This window comes from Euprymna scolopes, chromosome 2 (genome assembly GCF_053919585.1).
Source record: "Euprymna scolopes isolate OS-2025 chromosome 2, ASM5391958v1, whole genome shotgun sequence".
NCBI classification, from domain to species: domain Eukaryota; kingdom Metazoa; phylum Mollusca; class Cephalopoda; order Sepiida; family Sepiolidae; genus Euprymna; species Euprymna scolopes.
The window spans coordinates 33,858,426-33,880,980 of NC_136483.1; the positions used below are offsets into that span (position 1 = coordinate 33,858,426).

At 34.7% G+C, this 22,555-nt stretch overlaps 1 protein-coding gene across 8 annotated transcripts in view; it reads left to right on the forward strand.

Annotated features, from left to right (window-relative positions):
• Positions 1–22,555, forward strand: part of LOC145290702 (uncharacterized) — a 576,300-nt gene that overhangs the window by 393,748 nt on the left and 159,997 nt on the right. For 6 of the 8 annotated variants that reach the window (XM_080136503.1, XM_080136510.1, XM_080136509.1 and 3 more), the window contains 2 exons: positions 5,797–5,979; positions 19,788–19,874. In XM_080136503.1, coding sequence (XP_079992629.1) covers positions 5,797–5,979; positions 19,788–19,874 — 270 coding nt within the window. Of the gene's footprint in view, positions 1–5,796; positions 5,980–19,787; positions 19,875–19,940; positions 20,025–22,555 lie in introns of all 8 variants that reach the window. The other 2 variants (XM_080136504.1, XM_080136511.1) reach the window with 1 other exon arrangement.

Sequence of the window (22,555 nt, forward strand, 5' to 3'; positions counted from 1 at the left end):
ATGCGGTTTCTGGTTTCGTGTATTCTTTCTTAGCGTTTCCTATTTCTTTCTTACAATTACTTCTAGCTTCTATAAACTTTCGTCTATTTGTACTGGACTTATGTCAGATAAATCTGCGGTATGCATGTTGCCTTTGAACAATGGCAGCTGCACAAGTAGAAGTAAACCATTGAGGAGAGTGGGGTTTGCTATAGAACTTCCGTGTTGGAACATGTGCTTCAATTGCCACTTTGAACCATTTAGTGGTCTCATTTGCACACTGTTCTGCCGGAAGAGAAAAGATATTTCCTCATGGGGCATCTCTTATGAGATCCCTGATGGCTTCTCAGTCAGCCTTCTTATAGTACCTTGTCATTTTAAGCAATGGCTCTTCAGCTTTGGATCAAGAATTTAGGGTGATTTCTACCATTATCACAGTGTGATCAGCATTCTTGAGTCGGCTATGGGCATTTGTTACACAATCATCAGGAACTATGGTCAAAAATAGATCTAGAAGTGAAGCTTGTAGATCTTGCTGATTTGGGAAACGTGTTGGAAATGTAACTCTGTGATAGGGAATGAGATTTAGAGAAGCTATATGTTATGCTACCAGCTGTGTCTGTAAGTAGAGAAACCAAGTTAATTAATGTGGTAGACATTGAAGTCATCAAATACATGTATTTGTGCGCTAGTATTAAGGGAGAGTGCTGTATCTATGCTGTCAGAGACTTGGTTGATTAGGGCACAGTCCTGGGTCAAAGGAAAGCGGTAGAGAAAATATAAGTAGCTGACACTTTGTTGCAGGTTAAATCTAAAGCACATAAAGGCCTGGTCGTCTGATTCTAGTTTGGATTCTCTCGTCAAGGAGAGGGTGTTTCGAATATAGACTCCAAGTCCGTGCATATGTCTGTCTGAGTTCTTACGGCTAAGTGGGAGATAATCAGATATGTTAAAGTGGTTAGAGGGGATGGAGGAGTGTAGGTTAGTTTCACTTAGCACCAAGATATCTAGGGTGTTTGCTAGGAGAAATGATTCAACATCATCTAAGTTAGTTTTAAGCCTGCAGATATTCCTGAATGCAAGCCTCAAGGGAGGAGGTAAATTGGTTTTGTTTGGGTTTATGCCTAGTTTGATTATAATTTTTGATTGAACTGTCATTTTATTTTAGTTACAAGTTTCAGTTTAAGGGTGAGACGTGCTGGACAAAGTGGTTGTGCAGAATGGCACTACAGCCATCCTGATATTATACAACTGATGATGAAGCAGCCGCAGTAAGTGCTAACAAAGAGTTAAGACTCCTGTACTTTTAATTGGAATACAGCAGCCAGACAAAGTCAAACTGGTACCCTCAACCTGTCAGACAAAAATCAATCTAATCCAATTGAATTGGCATATATTGCACTCAAGCACCCCCAAGTGCCGAATTTTAGGGGATGGGAATGTGGTGCGAATGGGGAATGGCATTCATTGCCCTAGTCAGGAAACAAGATCAACCATTGGGTGTTCCTGTCGAATCCCTGTGATCGTACCTCTGTGCCTGGCTAATAGGCAATGAAGGAGTATGAAAGTCAGGCAATAGGCAGAGCCTATCTACTTCTTAAGCAGTTTAGGTTTGCAAACCGGTAATTTGTTTGAGTCACTAGCTCTAGAAATGTTGCCGACCAGGACTGAAGAGATCTCCTTCCCCTTTATTTAATGCAAAGACATATGAGATCAGTAGCATGGGTTTAGCTTCAGGGTTTTCCTTGTCCTAGACGGATAACTTGAGAAGATTTATGGGTCCATCAGCACTGAGAGGGTTAGCCCCGTGCCTGGGTCTTAAACCAGGTATTTCTGTGATCCCATGTGAGTAGTTATGATTAATGGATTTAGTAGCAAATGGTTATATATCTACTGAAAAGTTACATTCCTCAAAATAATGAAAAAGGATATTACTATGCTTTCCATTTCATTCTTACTATAAAAGACGTGGTAAGTAAAAAATCATACGGTTCTGACATATGACCAAACGAAGTAGTCCAGCAGGTTCAGGTCAAGGGATGAGGGGTGAGAGGAGAGTACAAAGTCGTAGCACTCCTTCTGAAGACAAGCCTGAGTCTCTTTGGACTTGTGGGCCGGCACGAAGTCCTGCTGTTACACCCAGGGTCTGCCAATGGCCATCTGATTGTACTAGGGGATTACCACACTCTTCAGCACATCCAGGTAAACATTGGGGTTGATTTTCAAGCCGATTTTGAAGATGTAAATGGCATGATGCGGCCCTTATTTTAAACCATACCGAAGACCATAACCATGGCCGGAAACTGCGTTGAGCTGTGCCCTCAAGCGTTGAACTGTCTGGATTTGCATTTTGAGGGTGCTAGCAATGGTCCTGTTGTCATAGCTTGGATCGGTAAAGAGCATGAGTCGTACAGCGGCACATTTTTTTTTATTTCACTCAGTGAACATTGTGTCACTTTCAGACATCATAGAAGACCCCTATCACTCTGAGATTTTTACACAACTGGCCAACTAGTCTGCACAAAAAAAAAGAAAAAAGAAAACTGATTTTCATCAAACAGAAATGGAATCATGTCGCCTTTTCTAGAACAACAATTTTATTGTTCCACCCTATATATATATATATATATATATATATATATATATATATATATATATATATAGTATTGCTTTTGTTTCGTAGATGTGAATCCAATGAAACCAGTATTTATAAGATAGTGCTCAATAAGCAGTTAGAGCTGTGTTTTAATATCAGTTAAAATTATTGATACAAACAATATTGGTTGTATATGTGCATACATGTTTCAGCTGTGATCTCATTTGAAATCCAGCCTCCTTAGATTCAGTTTGAGTCCATCTGGAGGCTTGAAGAGGATGTATTTCAAACAAGATTGCAACTGAAACATGTATGCACATGTGTAGCCAATAATGTTTATATTACGTATACATCGACTAACTAGTCTCTAAGTCAGGAGTCAGCCACTTCCGACCCATGAGTAAAATCTAGCCTTCAAGTGAATTTTGTTTGGCCTGCTACCTTCATAAGATGTAGGGCAAGTGACAGAAGAATATCAATTGGAGTTAATTTCATATTGAATTTGCTGTTGACTTCTACAAGAAATATATACATTATCATGCGAAATAGATGATATCATTATGTGGAAGTACATATGCTTGTGGACGTTTTTTTTTCTAAACTGAAATATACTAAAAGTAATTTCATAATTAGATTGTGTCACAAACACCTGGATAACGTTTTGCTCTTGTCATCAACAAATATTTCACCTGAAACAGAAACAAGTTCCCATTAATTCACTTACCGTTTCTGGTTGTGTTTCAGTGTAGAAAATAATTTTTTTTTTTTTTTTTGTAACAGTAATTTGTTTTATTCCTGCAGTAAAGAAATATATTTTTTGTAAAATATATTTGCAATTTTTTTTTTTAAATATTCCTGTAGTAAAATAAGTGATATCGTTTGAATATAAATCATATTACATTTAATACTTGTTTTCTTCAAACACACAAAAAATTTAATTACATACTTAATAGTAATGAGACGATTCCAATATTTTTCCTGATTTCAATACAATTACTGATTCTGTACTAAATTACTGATCCCGATTCTTTATAAATCTCTAAATATTTAACTATAAAATGGCTATTTTGTCCCGATTACCATAAAAACATATCTTAATGTGCACATATTTTCTTAAATGTAAAAGCACACTTGTGAAGGGTTGATCAATAGATTTGAGTTTTACTGTAAGTTTAAAATCAATAAATATTTATTATTTTATCATCACTACCAGCAATGGAAGTTTTTTTTTTTAAAACAAAATTAAGTAAAAAAAAAGATAGTTAAAGAAATCGTTTTTGGCATTGGAAAATAGGCATAAATTATTCTGATCCCCCCCCTCCCCGCACACACACCAAATTCTGATTTTTCTAATTACCAATTCCATTCAATCGTCTCAACTTCAATATTCAATAACATTGTTGTTCTTTATGACAATGTAGCCAAAACTGTTTGGCCCTCCTCCTACAAACAGTTTACTTTTTTTACCCTCATACTCTATGCTGACCCGTGCCCTAAATGAATAAAAGCTAAATGCAAGTGAATACTCAGATTAGTTTAGAACAAGTTAATGTTAACCAATGATAGACTTTATGATTAAAATGTGTTGGTATATCGGGTGCAATCGTTAGTTATTTCCCTTTGTAAATTAGTACATATGTTCAGCGTCATTGTTTTGTTTAGGCTGTCAGTCTTTTCCTTCTATTTTCATAATGAATAGATTGAGTTTACATATTTACGTGTGCAGTTACATCATTTTTTATAAATCTACCTATTATGCAATTATCATATAAAATAGTATTTGCTATTATTTGAATGATTTGTGTGGGAAATTGAAAAGCAAGACGAAATGGCATAAGAGTCTACTTCACAAGATTTCCAGCTACGGTATAACTGGAAATGTTTTCTCAATCATTAAGTCATTTCTCTCCGATAGGCTCATAAGAGTAGTGGTAGATGGACAAAAATCGGAGGCCTGCAATATAAATGCTGGAGTCTCTCAGGGGTCAATCCTAGGCCCAACTCTCTTCCTAATCTACATCAATGACCTCCCTAAACACATACTTAAATCATTCATTGACATCTATGCTGATGACACGACCATCTACATCAACACATCAAAGGCTGTAAATGACAAAGTTCTCTCTGATTCTCTCTCTTCTGATCTCGAGCGCATGGTTCAGTGGGGGAAGATGTGGCTGGTTACCTTTAATGCCTCCAAAACCAAACTCCTATCCTTATATCATCAACGTTCTGATCCCCATTTGTCATCAATTGAAATGGACGGCTCTTGTCTAAGGGAGGCCCCATGTTTTGACAAGCTTCTGGGATTGACCTTTACTCCTGATCTGAAATGGAACACGTACATCAAGTTTGTTGCCAAGGTCGCTGGAAAGATGGTGGGATCCTTCTACCGCTCCAGAAGATATCTCACTACTGATGCAATTCTCTATCTATATAAAAGCCAAGTACGTCCAAGGATGGAATACTGTTGCCATATCTGGGCAGGAGCTGCTAAAATAGCCTATCCTGCCTTGACAGAGTACAAAATAGACTTCGTGGCTTAGTGGGGGATGCCCTTTTCTCTACCCTGCAACCTCTCTCCCACAGAAGAGACGTTGCGAGCCTATCCTTGTTTTATCGTTATTTCCATGGCAGGTGCTCGTCTGAACTCCAATCTCTGGTCCCCCCTCACCAATCTTTCACGAAAAACACCCGTCTAGCTGAATCCACTGTGAAAAATTTCCCCCACTCTATATCTGTGCCTAAATCAAAACGCGGATTCCATGAACAAAGCTTCTTTCTTAGAACTGCATGCCTGTGGAACTCTGTTCCGTCTGCCTGCTTCCCCCTGGACTACAACTTGGATGTCTTCAAGTCCAATGTTAACAAATTCCTAATGAACCGCCCCCTTAAGTAAACACTTCATCAAATCTCCTCACTAACGTAATGTACTTGCAATAACCCTTATCCCTCAGTGGCTTCCAGGCCTTGATAAGTGATGATCACTGTGTAAAAAAAAAAATACTTGTCATAAACTGTCCTCATGAGAATTCAAATTTTGTCCAATCCTTTCATTTTTAATCCTCTCGTAATATTTTTCATCATTCAAACTGCCAATCCATTCATCACAGTAACCTTCATCTTCAAGTCACTTTTGACCTTGATAAGTGGCGTAAAAAAATTTTTTTTTTCAACTTGTTATGCTAATTTCTTTATGCATTTACTTTTCTATTTTTTAGCTGGAACAATTAATGAAGGGAGAAGCTGCCGAGGCTGTGGAACCAGCTCGTCGTTTGATGCAGCAAAATATCGAGATGCGGCAAAAACTGGAAGACGAGCATGCAAACTATAAGCGCAAACTGCAAGCCTACCAAGAGGGACAACAGAGACAAGCACAACTTGTCCAAAAATTACAAGCTAAGGTATGGACGAAAAAAAAAAAAACATTTTATATTTGTGTCTTAAAAAATGAGGAAGGTTGTTATGTCAGAGGTTGTTAGGTGTGTTTCTTTCTTTCTTTGTATATAATCTGATTATTACTTACAACAATGAAATATGTCTTAATAAAAAGTGAATAAACATTATCTCATGTATCCCTGTCATATAAAAGAATCAAACATTTCTTGTAAAATATTGTTTTTAAATATAACTTATCTTTTCCTCCTCCCTTCAAAATTTTACTTTTTTTTTTCAATATTCTTGATGAGAGAATGCCGAAGGGAATTCTTTTTCGACATCCACCTAAAATGAAAACTTTGTTAGATGTGTAAAAAATGAAATTAAGGTTTAGAATTTATACCAATATTTTTTTTTATGATAATCACTCTATACAAAGCATGAAGCCACTTGATGTAAAAAGCTAAAAATAAACACTTCACGATAAAAAACCAGCCAATAACACTCATGGAAAGTGAAGACCGAAGGGCAAAATAAGAAAAGCAAAAATTACAAAGCTGCCAAAAACAAACCCAAGAGCCACTATCTACTCTCCTTTTAGATTTGGGTATGGTTGATTTAGGAGTCTGCCCCATGCTATGTACATTTTGGGGCATTTGTATAACTATGTACATTTTGGGGCATTTGTATAGCTATGTACATTTTGGGGCATTTGTATAGCTATGTACATTTTGGGGCATTTGTATAGCTATGAACATTTTGCGGCATTTGTATAGCTATGTACATTTTGGGGTATTTGTATAACTATGTACATTTTGGGGCATTTGTATAACTATGTACATTTTGGGACATTTGTATAGCTATGTACATTTTGGGGCATTTGTATAGCTATGTACATTTTGGGGCATTTGTATAGCTATGTACATTTTGGGGCATTTGTATAGCTATGTACATTTTGGGGCATTTGTATAGCTATGTACATTTTGGGGTATTTGTATAGCTATGTACATTTTGGGATATTTGTATAACTATGTACATTTTGGGGCATTTGTATAGCTATGTACATTTTGGGGTATTTGTATAACTATGTACATTTTGGGATATTTGTATGACTATGTACATTTTGGGATATTTGTATAGCTATATACTTTTTGGGGCATTTGTATAGCTATGTACATTTTGGGGTATTTGTATAGCTATGTACATTTTGGGGCATTCGTATAGCTATGTACATTTTGGGGTATTTGTATAGCTATGTACTTTTTGGGGCATTTGCAAAGCTATGTACATTTTTGGATATTTTATAGCTATGTACATTTTGGGGTATTTGTATAGCTATGTACATTTTGGGGCATTCGTATAGCTATGTACATTTTGGGGTATTTGTATAGCTATGTACTTTTTGGGTTATTTGTATAACTATGTACATTTTGGGATATTTGTATAACTATGTACATTTTGGGGCATTTGTATAGCTATGTACATTTTGGGGTATTTGTATAGCTATGTACATTTTGGGGCATTTGTATAGCTATGTACATTTTGGGGCATTTGTATAGCTATGTACATTTTGGGGTATTTGTATAACTATGTACATTTTGGGGTATTTGTATAACTATGTACATTTAGGGGTATTTGTATAACTTTGTACATTTTGGGGTATTTGTATAACTATGTACATTTTGGGGCATTTGTATAGCTATGTACATTTTGGGGCATTTGTATAGCTATGTACATTTTGGGGCATTTGTATAGCTATGTACATTTTGGTGCATTTGTATAGCTATGTACATTTTGGAGTATTTGTATAACTATGTACATTTTGGGACATTTGTATAGCTATGTACAGCTATAGGTTGTTAAAGTTAATATTTATATTAGCTAAAAAAATGAGATGGTAAGTGATAAAATACAAAATTAAAACTTGCCTATTACAATAATGGATACAAAATGTTAAAATCTCCATAAAAAAAATATCCGATTCAATGTTTGTGTGTGCATGTGAATATGGTTGATTTGTAAAATTTAAAAAATAAAATTTGATTAATAATTTATTTAAATTAAAAAAAATTTAAATTCTAAAATCTTATTAAAAAAATGATTTGGTAAATAAAATACTTGGCATGCACCTGGTTCTTAACTTTCTAAATTATAATTTTAAGAATTAAAAAAAAATGCAAGAAAACTCCAAAGTATTTACAAGATTTAAAGTATAATAAAAATGTAAATATTTTCTTGCAGAAAATTAAGAGAGGGAAAATAAACAATGAAGAGGGTCCAGTAAAGATTTTGGCATCCAAGATTAATTTCTCTTGTTTTGAGATTGAGAGGGGTGTGTGTGATATTTCAGAGAAGTGAGACAAACGTTTTAGCTTTTAATAAAATAAGGAGATATTTTGGAATGAAGCAAACTAACAAAAATTTTTTATATATATTAAATGTGACACATGTGACAGTAGGCTCCATCACTTTATATACTTAAAAGTTGGTAGTGTATATGATGGTACAAATTTGTCAGTGAGGCAGTGCTACCATAACTAATGTAAAAGTAACAGTGGTGATGGACTAGTGAAAGAGGAAGGAGCAGGAGTGTTTAGTAGGAATCAGTGAAAGGAAGCCGGTGCTTTCATCTAAAAAATCTAAGAAATTTTCTTTTAACCCTAATGGGATTCTTTCCTCCTCTCTTTTTCATTGTTCTTTACTCTTTTTTTTGTCCTTTTCTCTTTTTTACTTTCTTTTTCTCTTTTTATTGTCTTTTTTCTTTTTATTATCCTTTTCTCTTTATTGTCCTTTTTTCTTTTTTATTATCCTTTTTTCTTTTTTTATTGTCCTTTTCTCTTTATTTTTCTTTTGTCTTCTCTTTTGTTTTCTGCCTCATTTAAAGATATTTGACATGCAATTTAGAATACTCATTTTATAATAGTGTTATTATAGGACTTTTTCCTTAGTTATTTTTATATAAGTATTGAATATTGCACTGAAGTTAAAATTCTGGTATCATGGCAACCCTAGTAGATTGTGATTTGAGATTTAATGTTGGATTTTTAATATGCTTTTGCCTAAAAACTTAGTATTTATTTATCTTAGAAATAAAACATGTTTTTGGTTGATTACAAATTCCAACAAAACCAAAGAGTAGATTTGAACACCTGGTTTGAGCTTGCAGAAACCATAAAAAAGGAAATAACATTTTTAATTGCAATTATTTTTGTAGACAAAAGATTTAGATAGCATTGAAGAAAAAATCGTATAAAAAGTAAATGTGTATGGATATGTTTTGCAGAAATGTTAATAAAAAAAAAGCAAAAAATTCTTTTTCAATCGTTTAAACACACATGTTGCTTAATTATGAGCATGAACATACCTTTCATTTTGATTATCATAATTAGAATTTTGTATACATTAGTGGCCAATCATGCCATCTCATATTTCAAATGTCTAGTTGTCTAAGTATGGACCTTGTTTTACAAAACTTACTAACATAAAAGAAACAGTGAATTAACTAACTCTACTTTATATATAAAACTAGTGAGGGATACCCGGCGTTGCCTGGGTGTTTCTAGGTGTGTGTAAGGGGGGGGGGTCTAAGTAATAACCCTGTTAAAAAAAATTGGAAAAACCAAAACAAAACAAAAAAATCAGCAAAAAAAAATGTGTAATCTTAAGATAACAACGTTGTGTGTGTAGAAGTGGGGGTAAGAAAAAGCCCCGGTGTTTAGAGGTGTAAAAGAAAAAAAAAAGTTTTGGTCGGGAAGTGGGCTTGAACCCAAAGCCTCGAGGTTAAGGCGGAAAAAAAAAAGATTGACGCATTACGCGTACGCCAAAGACACAAACAACTAAGTAGGGACAAAATGAAACGTTTAAAAAACCAGCACGTTAAACTAACATGAACATTTTCTAGGTCAAACATGACGTCATGGTCACAGTAGTCATGGAAAAGGCAAAATGAAGGAAGGATCTTTTGCTAAACCCTCTCTGATGATTTTAGAGTGAAGGAATTAATGTTTTTAGCCAATTTTTCGATATTTGCCGGGCGACGGTTGGAGCTTTAAAATGATACCTATCTGGCGAAAATCCGTGGCCCGTGTCGAAAGTTTTTGCAAGACATACGAACACACACATACACATACACAAACATTTTTGCTTTTATATATATAGACTAGCGAGGGGTACCCGGCGTTGCCCGGGTGTTTGGAGGTGTGTGTGGAAACTCGGGGGGGGGGGGTAAAAAAAAAAAGTAAGTATGAGGATCGAACCCGAACCCTTGAGGCAAAGTTGGAAATTAAAGTGTGAAAAAAAAAACGTGCGACGTTAACCATTGCCCCACTGCGACATGCTAACGGAAACACATTTGAATTTATTTAATCACTTGGATTTAGCAGGTGCCCGTTTTAATGAGTTAATGAGGTCAAGTTTGACTGCGGGATTTCATTTACTGCTGAACGCTTTTTTTTCCCCCAAGATGTTATAGGAAAAAGACTAACCCACATGCGGCGAGCGATAAATGTTGAATATTTATCTTCCCGAAATCGAGCAAATTAAATAGAGCTGACTTTGTTAACTGTAAGATATTACGATTTATATGTGATATAAAAAGTTTTAAAAAGTTGTAAAGCGAGCGACCGCTTCTCTGAAAAAAGCCTTTTGTAGACACACAGAAAAAGCGAACACACATACATGCATACATACATACATTTTCGCTTTTATATTTATAGATAAGGAGCTAAGAGCCAGAGGTGCTTTTTTTTCTTCTTTTTACCAAATTATCATTTTAAATAGGGTTTTAAAACAATTCAAAATTCCCCTTACATTAAAGGACAAAAATAAAGAAAAATCTATATGGTTTACATAGTCATGACAGAAAAAGATATCATTCACCAAAAATCATGTAAATTAATCCAGTGGTTTTATTTTAAAATTAAAATAAGAAAATCAAATTGTGTGGTCGAACAAACAACAATCTCATAACATCATCTTGAAAACTAAGGAAATGACTCCAAATAATTCAAACTTTAAAGATTTTAGAAGGCCACATGGGGACATTGGAAAAACTAAAATTCACTTTTTTTTTTTTTTTTTTTTCCATAGGCGTCACCACTTATCAAGGCCGATAGGCGACTCAAGGATAAGGGTTAAAGAGTGTAGAGTAGTCAAAAGGACAATATAGTAATCGATAGTAATTGAAGTTCGGTAAATTTGTTAACTTAAGTGGAACGGCTCATAAGAAACTTGTTCACGTCGGACTTGAAGACAACCATATTATAGACAGCTGGAAAGCAGGAAAACAGAAGACAATTCCACAGGCGTGCAATTCTAAAGAAAGAAGCTTTGATCATGGAATCTATGTTTAGGTTTAGGCACAGATAAAGAGTGGGGAAAATTATTGATAATGTTTTCAGCTAGTCTAGTGTTTCTTGTGAAAGTTTGGCGAGGGGGGACCATAGATTGAAGCTCAGTTGAACACTTTCCATGAAAATAACGATAAAGCAGAGACAAACTCGCAACATCTCTTCTGTGAGATAGAGGTTGCAGCGAAGAGAAAAGGACATCTCCCACCAGGCCACGAAGTCTATTTTGAACCCTATCAAGGCAGAACAAGTCTTTTCTAGCAGCTCCGGCCCATATGTGGCAACAGTACTCCATCCTTGGACGTATCTGGCTCTTATATAGATAGAGAATTGCATCAGCAGTGAGATATCTACTGGATCGATAGAAGGATCCGACCATTTTTCTAGCGGCCTTGGCAACAGATTTGATGTACATATTTCATTTAAGATCAGGAGTAAAGGTCAAGCTCAGAAGCCTGTCAAAACTTGAGGCCTCCCCAAGACGAGAGCCATTCATTTTAATTGATGCCAGATGGGGATTAGAACATTGATGATGTAAAGATAGAAGCTTGGTTTTAGATGCATTAAAAGTAACCAGCCACTCCTTTCCCCATTGTACAACGTGATCAAGATCAGAGGAGAGAGAATCGGAGAGAACTTGGTCGTTTACTGTCTTAGATGTGCTACCATAAATGGTAGTGTCGTCAGCAAAAATGTCTACGAATGATGTAAGGATGTTATTTGGAAGATCATTAATGTAGATCAGGAAAAGAGTTGGGCCCAAGATGAACCCCTGAGGGACTCCAGCATTTATACTGTGAGCTTCTGATTTTTGCCCATCAACTACTACTCTTATGAACCTATCAGAGAGAAATGATTTAATAATTGAGAAGACATTTCCAGCTATACCATAGCTGGAGATCTTGTGAAGTAAACCTTTATGCCATACCCTATCAAAGGCTTTTGATATGTCAAGAGCAATTGCCCTAGAAAGGTTGCCTCTGTCGAGAGATTCGCTAATCCTATGAGATATAACTGTAAGCACACCTGCTGTAGATCTAGCAGAACGGAAACCATATTGTGTGTCACTAAGAAGGTTATTTTTGCTGAGATGGTTGATTACTTCTCTATTTAACACAGATTCTAGCAACTTACTCATGACGCACAGGAGACTTATTGGCCTGTACTGAGAGGGGGATGAACGATCACCTGAATTCTTAAATACAGGGCATACTGATGAGATTTTCCAGGGTGATGGGAAGCAATTCTCCTTAAGACAACGTTTAAACAGTTTTGTAAGTATGGGTGCTAGTTCTGGTTGAAGTTTTTTGAGTACTATAATTGGAATACCATCAGGGCCGGTTGCTTTACTGGAATCAAGGTTTTTGATTAGCTTGGCAGCATCACGTACAGATATTTGTATATCACATAGTGTGTTTTCTGATACAGAAGGAAATATTGGGGGTTGGCGGCCTTGATCGCAAAGGGTAGAATTAGCTGCAAAGTTCTTGGCAAAGAGTTTGGCTTTGTCTGATGCTGACGAGATTAACTCAGGTCCATTGATGATAGTTGAGATAGAGCACACGCTTCTGTTCAGGATTCTGTTTGCAATTTGCCAAAACTGGTGGGAACCAAGCCGCTGCTCAGCTACTTTGGACTTGACGGACTGAGCATACAACTCTCTTGCGTTCTTTATTACTTTCTTACAATGGTTGCTGGCAGTCCTGAAAGCGGCTTTAGTTTCCATACATCTATTACGTTGGAAGCAGTGGAAAAAGTGATTTCTATGCGCAATAGCAGCAGCACATTCTGGAGAAAACCATGGCTGGCTGTTAGGTTTTTGCTGGAACTTTTTCGAGGGTATGAAATTGTCTATACCTACACTTAACCATTCTGTCAGGTCTGATACTATAGACGACACATCCTTTTTAAACATGGAATGCAGAGGAAGATCCGATATAAATGTACGGAAACTATCCCAGTCAGCCATAGTGTATCGATATACTGTACGATGGAGAGGTATGTCTGAGGACTTATTACATTTCATTTTTATCTTAATTGATACAACTGAGTGGTCGGAAGATCCCAGAGGAGACAGAATGGAAACTGAACATAGTTCAGGGCAAGTTGTGAGAAAAAGGTCTAGGAGACTTGCATACTGGCCGTCATTGTCGGGCACACAGGTGGGTTCGTGAACAATCTGAGTGAGGTCATAAGCAATGGAGAAATCATGACAGAATCTCCCCTCATCATCGGTCTTGTTTGAGTGGGTCAACCATTCCACATTGTGAACATTGAAGTCTCCACATACGTGAATGTTAGCTGAAGGATATGCTGATAGAACTTGGTCAATTTTCTCAGATATGCTTTTAAAGATAGTAACTCTGCTGTTATGGAGGGGGGGGGCAATAAAGAGTAAATATAAATGCCGTAGTGTGAGCTAGTGCTACTCGGAAGCACATATAGGGTAAGTTAGGATCTTCTCTGGAGATGTCCCTACCACATGGAAAGCCATCTTTTATATAGGCACATATTCCATGCCCATGGCGATCTTGGGGGGCAGATTTGGAAGTTAGGTTAGAGTATCCTTTAATTACGAACTCATTTAGGGAAATAGTCTGTCCAATGCCAGTTTCGCTTAAAAATAAAAGGTCTGGTTTAGTCTCCTGTAATTGGGCTTCAACCTCTGGAAGGCTAGAACGTAGACTCCTGATGTTGGAGAAGGAGACATGGTAGTGGGGGTCTACGTTGGAAGTTTCAGATACGGGTTTAATCGTGTATTTTTTATTGAAACTTGTCATGATGGAAGTTTGGAGTTTGTGGACTAGGTCGTCAGACTTGCTTAGAGCAGGACAGAGAGGGGAAACAAAGAGAGAAAAGTAACGAAGAATTTTTTTTTTTTTTTGTAGCACATGATAAGGTAAAGCCTTAACAATTACCCACTAGTATGGCATCGAGAGGCCCCACCAGAGACTACTGCATGGTCCAGAATCCATTCACCAAATGGCAATACAGCAGCCCCAGTACTTTGCGCCTGCTGATAGGACAGCCTCTTTAGTGGTTAATCCAAGGTTCGGGTCCCTGACTATCAGGCGGATAACGTCAGCCCAGATAAAACGTTTACCTCCAGCACCCTTACTAGTGACATGGCTACAAGGATAGACATAGAGCAGAAAATTTCCGCCATCTCTGTCGACTGTTTACGCAAAATACTGCCAACCTAGAATACAGCTTTTTCTTCTCCCTTTGTCAGAAGAATCACTCATTAAAAAAATGAGGACTGAGTGACAAATAAAGAGAAGCGAGAGTAACGGGAGCTGCCAACAACGCTTCCACAAAACGTTCTCTACTCTCCTTTAAAACAAATCAAAAAAAAAAAAATCTATTAAGTATTGTACTTAATAAAAGTCCAAACTGGCGTGTTTTTTAAAGGGAACGTATGGTGATAGATTCACCTCTCACGAATTAACAATGAATACAATTTCCTAACCTTTCATGCAATCAACATGGTAGATATAATAAACATTTATGACGAGAAAACGCTATCATTAAATAAAACAATCAGGAGATAAAAATATAAATTAAGTACTGAAATAGAATGTAGTTATTAATATTAGAAATTAAACATAAAAATTAAAATACACTTATCTCGAACACGCATTCGTCTCCAGAGTGCAAACTGATTTGAAAAGACTTTTAGCTTTAATATCAGCGTCCCAAAAGACTTTTTTTTTTTTTTTAATTAACCGTTAAAACAAAAACGTGATCGTTTTCTGAATTTTTGCGAGTGACGTTTAAGAAATTGCGATATAAGAGAACAGCGAGGGGAGAGGTCTTCTGAAATTCAACTAGTGCTGTTATAAGTAAATTCAACATAAAATGAAAAAAAACAGAAATTGGGGGGGGGGGGGTCTGAAAGAAATATAAAATGGTTGAGTATGCTATCCTTAAATGATTTTCTTTATAAAAATAAAACTACTTGATCAATTTATGCGATTTTTGGTGTATAATATTTTTTTCTGTCATAGGTATGTACATCATACAGATTTTAAAAAATTTTTGGTTTTTAATATGGGGAAATTATGTACAAGCACCATTTTTAATTTTTTACAAGTCAACCTTATTTGCATTTACACAAACATGATATCTGATCAGATAATTTTGTCAATGCTTGTTAAATTTTATATTAATTAAATGCTTTTATGAATTCCTTCTAAATTCACAGTTTATGTATGTGTTGTTTATACTGGTTAAAAATAGTGTTGTTGACAGGGACTTTGTTGCTGTCAAGCTCATATATTGTTCTGTTCTGTTCTAAGAGGTCTACTCTCTGTAAGAAGTTAGTTTATTGCTTATCCTGTGTAGTACCTATACTGGAGAATATTGACAGGGCTGTTCAGGCATTTTTGTAATCATTAGTGCATTTTATCTTGTGCACTGATTTTTCAAAACCTCACCTGATCTTGTGTAACCTTGCAGAAGAGGCAAATAAACTATTTTGGCCTGGCATCAAAACAACACCTTTCCTTCTAGGAGTGAGATTCTCACTTTCACTGTGAAATTTCCTTCTGAGAACAATGCATTCTGATATTTTTCCAAGGTCACCCTATATCTATCTGTTTGCAATGATCATGAAGGCTAGAAGATTAGTTGATGGAGGTTGGTACAAGACGATTACATCCAAGAAGAGCCACAGCTAGTTAGGTATCAAACCGTTTTGATGAATAGTATAACTATTAGTTTAGAACATGGCAGTAGTAATGTTAACCAATAACAGACTTTTTTTGTTGTTTAAAATATGTTGGTATATTGAGTGTAATCGTGAGTTGTTCCCCTTTATGAATTTGGACCTATATATATATATATATATATATATATATATATATATATATATATATATATATATATATATGTTAAATGGCATTCTATTTTGTTTTCCTTTTATTTTCATAATAAATATATTGAGTTTAATACGTGCATTTATGTCTTTTTTTAATTTTTTAGACACCTACCTATGTACCTATCTATATACATTATGCAATCTATATATCTACAAAAGTGAGAATGTGTGTGTGTGAGGACACTTCTCAACTCATATACTCAACGAATTTTTTTATCTACAGACTTGAAATTTGGTACATAGGGTATTCAGACACGTGGAAAACTTTTTAATTGGTTTTCATCCGGCAAAAAGGGCTACTAAAATGTCAAAATTGAGAAATTGGTACTTGATGATCATCAGATTTTTTTCTGTTTGCCAATTATTTCATGAATGTGCATGTGTGCTCGTGAAACATGACAGTTTCTTTGTTAAAAATAAGTAGGTTTGAAAACACTTTTTAATGATCGTTTCAATCTGGCATAATGATTATTGTACTTGACTCACTGTATTTAGATTTTTGTTTCGGTCTCAGCTCGGGTCTTATTTTTTTTTATTTGCAAGAAGTGAATTGTTTAGAAAAAATATATTACTCACATGCACATGTCTCAGTTTCTTTTCGTTTTTTTTTTTACTTCACTTTTTTAAAAGGAATTTAACGTTATGTTTAATACCTATGGTATTTCTGGTTATAATAAATAAAAAATCTGCATTAATTAAAATATATTTATGCATATTTCACAACTGGACAACGCCAGATGACCTTCTAGTTATCATATAAAATAGTATTTGCTATTATTTAAATGAGTTGTGTCGGAAACTGAAAATATGCATCTTTTCTTTAGCTTAATTCAACAAGTTTTATTAAATACTTGGAAGGTGCTCGACTGAGCTCTAATCACTGGTTTCTCTCCCCTTTTTTTTTGTTCTTAGTTATGTTCAGCCTAAATAAGGTATATTGTCACTTGGACAAGGGGCTATTATTTGGGACCATGATTAGGAGAGATGAGTGAGATTTCCATTTACATTACATTTAAACTTCTGCATGTCATTACAGTCAGGAAAACAGGTAACATAAGGCTTTTTGAAATCTAGGGATCTCTATAGTAAAGGGGTAGGATTTTGCTGCATGTCAGATTTGTCCAGGGTATGTAGATTGAGAGGGCACATGTGCAATGACTTCACCAGAGCACATTCCATTAAAATACTCATAAAACAAGCACACGGATGCAACATTTTAGTAATGGAATATCAGTTGGAGCTTAGTTGAACGTATGGGACCTATTAGATTGGAGACTTTATTTTGAATCCTGTTTAAGAGGGAAAGACTAGTGTTAGATCCACCAGCCCAGATATGGCAACAATACTTTATGCATGGCCAAATGATAGCTTTGTAAAAGTACAGGGTACTCTCAGGTGTGAGTAATCTTCTATCAGAATCCACCTTCTCTGCAGCAGCCTTCGCTATGTACTCAATGTAATTGCTCCAGTTCATATTGCCTGTAAATGTTAAGCTGAGGAGTTTAAAGGAAGAACTCTTGAGTAGGGTGTTATTAATCATGGCTATCAGTGGTTGAAAAAGCTTCTTGTAATTGTTAAAGGAAAGAAGCTTAACATTAGGAACATATCATGCTATTTGAATGCATGTTCATCAAGGACAACCTGGGTGGTCCTGTTGTTTAAGAAGGATCCAATTGTATTTAGCATTCGTCCAGTAATACCATATGATTTCATTTTTATTAAGAGCTTTTCATGCCAGACTTTGTCAAAGGCTTTCCCTGCCTTATTGCGTACATGGTATTTGCAGTTAGAGATGACTGTTAAAATATCTAGAGTAGAAGAGTATTGTCTACATTCATACTCAGTCAAAGAGAAGATTAGCTTTTGCAAGCTGATGGACTAGTGCTTGATTGATTAATGACTCCGAGATTTTAGTGAAGACAGCAAGGAAGGAGACTGATAGGCTGATAATTGAGTTGGTCAATTCTTTCAGCAGAATTCTTGTACACTGGTGCAACAGATTTTATTTTCTAGTTATTAGGAAAGTAATATTCAGAGAGGCATTTGTTGTAGAGTTTGGAAAGTATAGGGGCTAAACCTCGCCTGACTTTGTGTATAATCTCCTTAAGATCAGATAAATAAGCCATTTTAGCCTGACAATATCAAAACAACACTTTTTGTTTTTTGATATTCTAGTACTTGTGCAGATTTGGAACTGGACATCTCTAAGTGTCCACTCAGCTTTGCTCAGAACCTCATGTCAACTGCTGGATTATGTTGAATGTCACTGATAATCAAATATTAACAACAGTACAAAACAAAAAATAGTAAAACAAATAGAAATCGTAAAAAAAAAAAAAAGAAAGAAAAAAAACGAATTACAATAATTTTGTTTTATTATTCATTTAATGTTTCATGGCAAATATATTTTTATTTTTGTATGTAGAGGGAATTTACTATAACCATTGTTTGTGTTTTTTTTTTGTTTTTTTTGTTTTTTTTTTTTTTTTTTTCAGTTTTGATAGATAATGTTTAGCAAAAGTTTTTTTGGGTTTTTTTTTTCCAAAACAAATTATGTATTTTTTTTTTTAATCTTTCAATCGGTTTTAAAAAAATTCAAACAAGAAAAAAATATTTTTTTGTTCAAAGCTTCTTTTTTTTTTCAAAGACAATTGCAAGAAAAAGTTTCAAAAAAGGTTCAATTGTTAAAACCTTTTTCTTTTTTTGTCTAAGAAAATTGTAAGGAAAAGTGTATGCATTCGTCGCTTATGGAGTCTCTCTTTGCATCTAACACCACACATAATGTAATTCTTTTTGAGATCTGATTAATTTCTGTATCAAAAAAAAAAAAGTCTTAAAGGCTTTTGAACACTACGATTGGAATTAAAATTCTAATTTTCAAATCATAACAGATTCTTTATCAGGAAAATCCAGGCAGTACTTTTTTTTTTTTTGTATCATGGTAGTCGTAAAACTTGACACATCCTCAAAGGTTGGAGATTAAGGTTTAAATGTCCAACGGTGTTAAGTGTTGGTCGTACACATGGGTCAAAATAATAAGAAATCCACCATATAAGAAGCACTTGATATTCAGAATTTTAAATTTTACCATTGAAAAGACTAGACATGTGCATTTCTTTTTTATAAACATTTATTTATTAAAATTCTAATTTTCGAATTGTAACAGATTCTTCATCAGGAAAAATCCAGGCAGTATTTTTTTTTCTTTTTTTTCCATGTCATGGTCGTTTTAACTGTTAAATTTCAAATTCTAAATATCAAGTGCTTCTTAAACAGTGTACTTCTTATATATTGTATCATCTTTAATGCAGTTAACATTATGATTCACTCAAAACTCACAGCATAAGTTCCCGAATGAGATGTCTGTGTAGCTTTCAATTCAAACTAATTACAGCAATGTGAAACACACAAACTACCACGATGCTACCAACCACAGTCAGTGAATCTTCCAGATTGTAATTGTTTGTTTGTAATTGTATATGATAATCTACAACACAAATAAGCATGTTTATAAACACTGTAAAACTTTTGACTCAGCCTTGTAATATTTGCATTTTTGTTCTGGTATAAACTTTATTACTTTACTGTATGACCCCTTTTATTTTAGCTGCTACAGTACAAGAAGAAGTGTCAGGACCTGGAGGAATGTATGCGCTCATCTAGTCTTGAGTTGAAATCCCTTTCTTACTTTAAGGTAAATCGCATGCATGTGTTTTTCTTTTTCATTTTGTTGAAACTCTTTGTCTTCCCTCCTGTGTAGGTCAGACAGTACAAGGAAAAGTGCAACGAGTTCGAAAGAGTCCAATCTGAACTCAAGTCTGAGTGTCATGATTCTGTTCAGTTGGTAAGATAGAAAATATAACTTGATCCTAGACGTTGTATATGGTTTATAGCTTATTGCACATCGTCTGCTACTACTACTACTACTACTACTGCTGCCTTTTATATATGTTTTTCTTTTATTATGTATATATCATTAAAAAAGTATTTATAAAATGTGTTCTTCTTGATTTATAATAATTTTTAGACTTTTTACTTCTCTCTCACTCTATCCTTTGAACATATCCCTCTATCCATTCTGACTAGGGATTTTTATCTTTGGACCCGCAAAGTCAACAGAGATTAGACCATTCCTATAATGATCTAGTCCCTGTCGATTCTGCAGTGGGAGTTCAGTTCTGTGCTGTTCTTGGAAGTCTACTTTCACAGGCTTTGCCTTCTCTATCTGAGAAGGGGTAGTTTATTGCTAATCACCTGAGGTGCTCTTACTGGGGAATGCTGACGAGACTACTCAGGTATATTTTGCAGGTCAGAGTGCTCTTCTTCTGGGGTGCTGACTTCTCAATCACACTTTCCGACCCTGGTATCTAAGTTCTTGCAGTGGAAAGGAACTAAACAATTCCTCTCCTATTCATACACAAACTTTGGCAACTATCTAGTTCAATAGAATAGAAAAGGATAAAATTATCAACTGACTGACTGTTTGACCTAATTTCTCTGGTATTTTTAAACAACTACCAGTAAGAATAAAAAAAAATAATTTCTGTCCATGCTTCTACCCGGCACTAATTTGGTCTCTGGTGACTCCCTCCAAGTGAATGAATATATATGTTCTAGCAGTACACATGAAAAAATTGAAATGGCTTAACATATTTCAATAATGGCATACATAGAAAGAGCTTGATAAGCTAAGAAAGAATCTTTTTAAATTTTTAAAATCCGATTAAAATTAAGGAAATTATTTCTATTTTTCTGCCTCGAACATTTGGATATTTTTCCCTCTTTAAGAGCATATGCGTTTTGTCACATTTTTTACACTACTTTTTCAGTAAAAATGTTATATTTTTGTTAAAACACAAGATTAAGTAATTAAATTTGCCATATAAGTGTATTTTTGCTCAAGGAATGTAAATGTCAAAAAATTATTAGTTTTCAAATGATCTACAGTAAATGCACATAAATTTACTGCAATTCCTTAAAAATGCCAGGTTTCCATTAACAGAAAAGAAGTTAGAGAACTCAAAGCTGAATTGTAATGCATTTTATGTACAAAAAACTGAAATCGAAATCTGGGACTATTTATATTGCAATATTTCTTTGGTATGCCTCCCCATCTGACCACCTTTCAAAAATATGTGATTCTACCTTTATAGACAACTAGCCTGAGTGCCCAGCATTGCCCAGGTGTTTGGAGGTGTATGTTGAGTAAAAAAAAAAAAAAGTGGTAGTAGGCAGGCAGGCTCGAACCTGTACCACGAAGGAGGAAAAGAATGTGAAAAAAAAATAGTGACATCTTTGCTGTTGTGGCTATCGCCAAACCGGAAGTGACGTAGATTTAAATTAAGGCTAGACAATCAAAAAGATGCGATGACTTTTGAAAATATTGGCAAAAAAACTCTGACTTTGGCTTAATGATAGAGCTAAGGGAAATTATGTGGCAACATCCTGAAGACTTGACAAAAAACAATTGTAGAATTTAGAGTGGGGGTTGATTTTTGCATAAATTTAATGTAAAATAATTCACCATTTTGAGACCATTCTAGTGTTTTAGGACAGTTGACCAATTTATTTTTTATTGGAGATAAATTGTGCATTTTTCTTTAAGGAAAGATCTTTTTATTTCTACGCTTATATTTAGTTTACTAAGGAATTTGGTTTGGTGAGGAGCTTGCCACTCGAACTTAGCATTATTGTTAGGGTTAAAGGAGATTTTAGGTGAAGGCTTGCCACTCATACCTAGGGTTAGAGGTAGGATTAAGGGTTTTTTTGTTTTTTTTTTAAGAAAGCATTTGATACCTATTGTGAAACTTCACAAGAATTATGACAAACAGACAAAAATAAATGTTATTTGAAACAAATGATGTCACTCTAACAGAAAGTGTGACATTTGGAAAAGTATCGAGTACTTTTTGCCTATCTATTTATATATAAAAAAAACTTTTTGCTAAAGCTGACAAATTGTTCACAAATTTTTATTTTTATTTTTAATTATATTTAATGTCTTTTTCTACCATTTTTATTTCTTACTGAACATCTCCTACAAATATTTAAATATCAATTTTACTTTTTTTATAATTGGGTAGATTAGTTTCCATCCAATAATAATCCACTGAACACATTGTAAAAAGGATGAAAGTTAAAAAAAATATAGAGGGCGTGTACAGCTCGTACTCATGAATTAAAAAACAATCATATTTCAGTTGTTGAAAGCAAAGCACAATACTTTCAAAATTTGACCACTGGTCAAAATTTAAAAATGTTTATATGGTTAATAACAAAATAGCTCTAACTAAACATGTAAGAAAATTTTTTTATAATCAATTTTTCAATTTAAAAAAAAATTCGATCTGGAATAAAAATCAACAAAAATAAAAC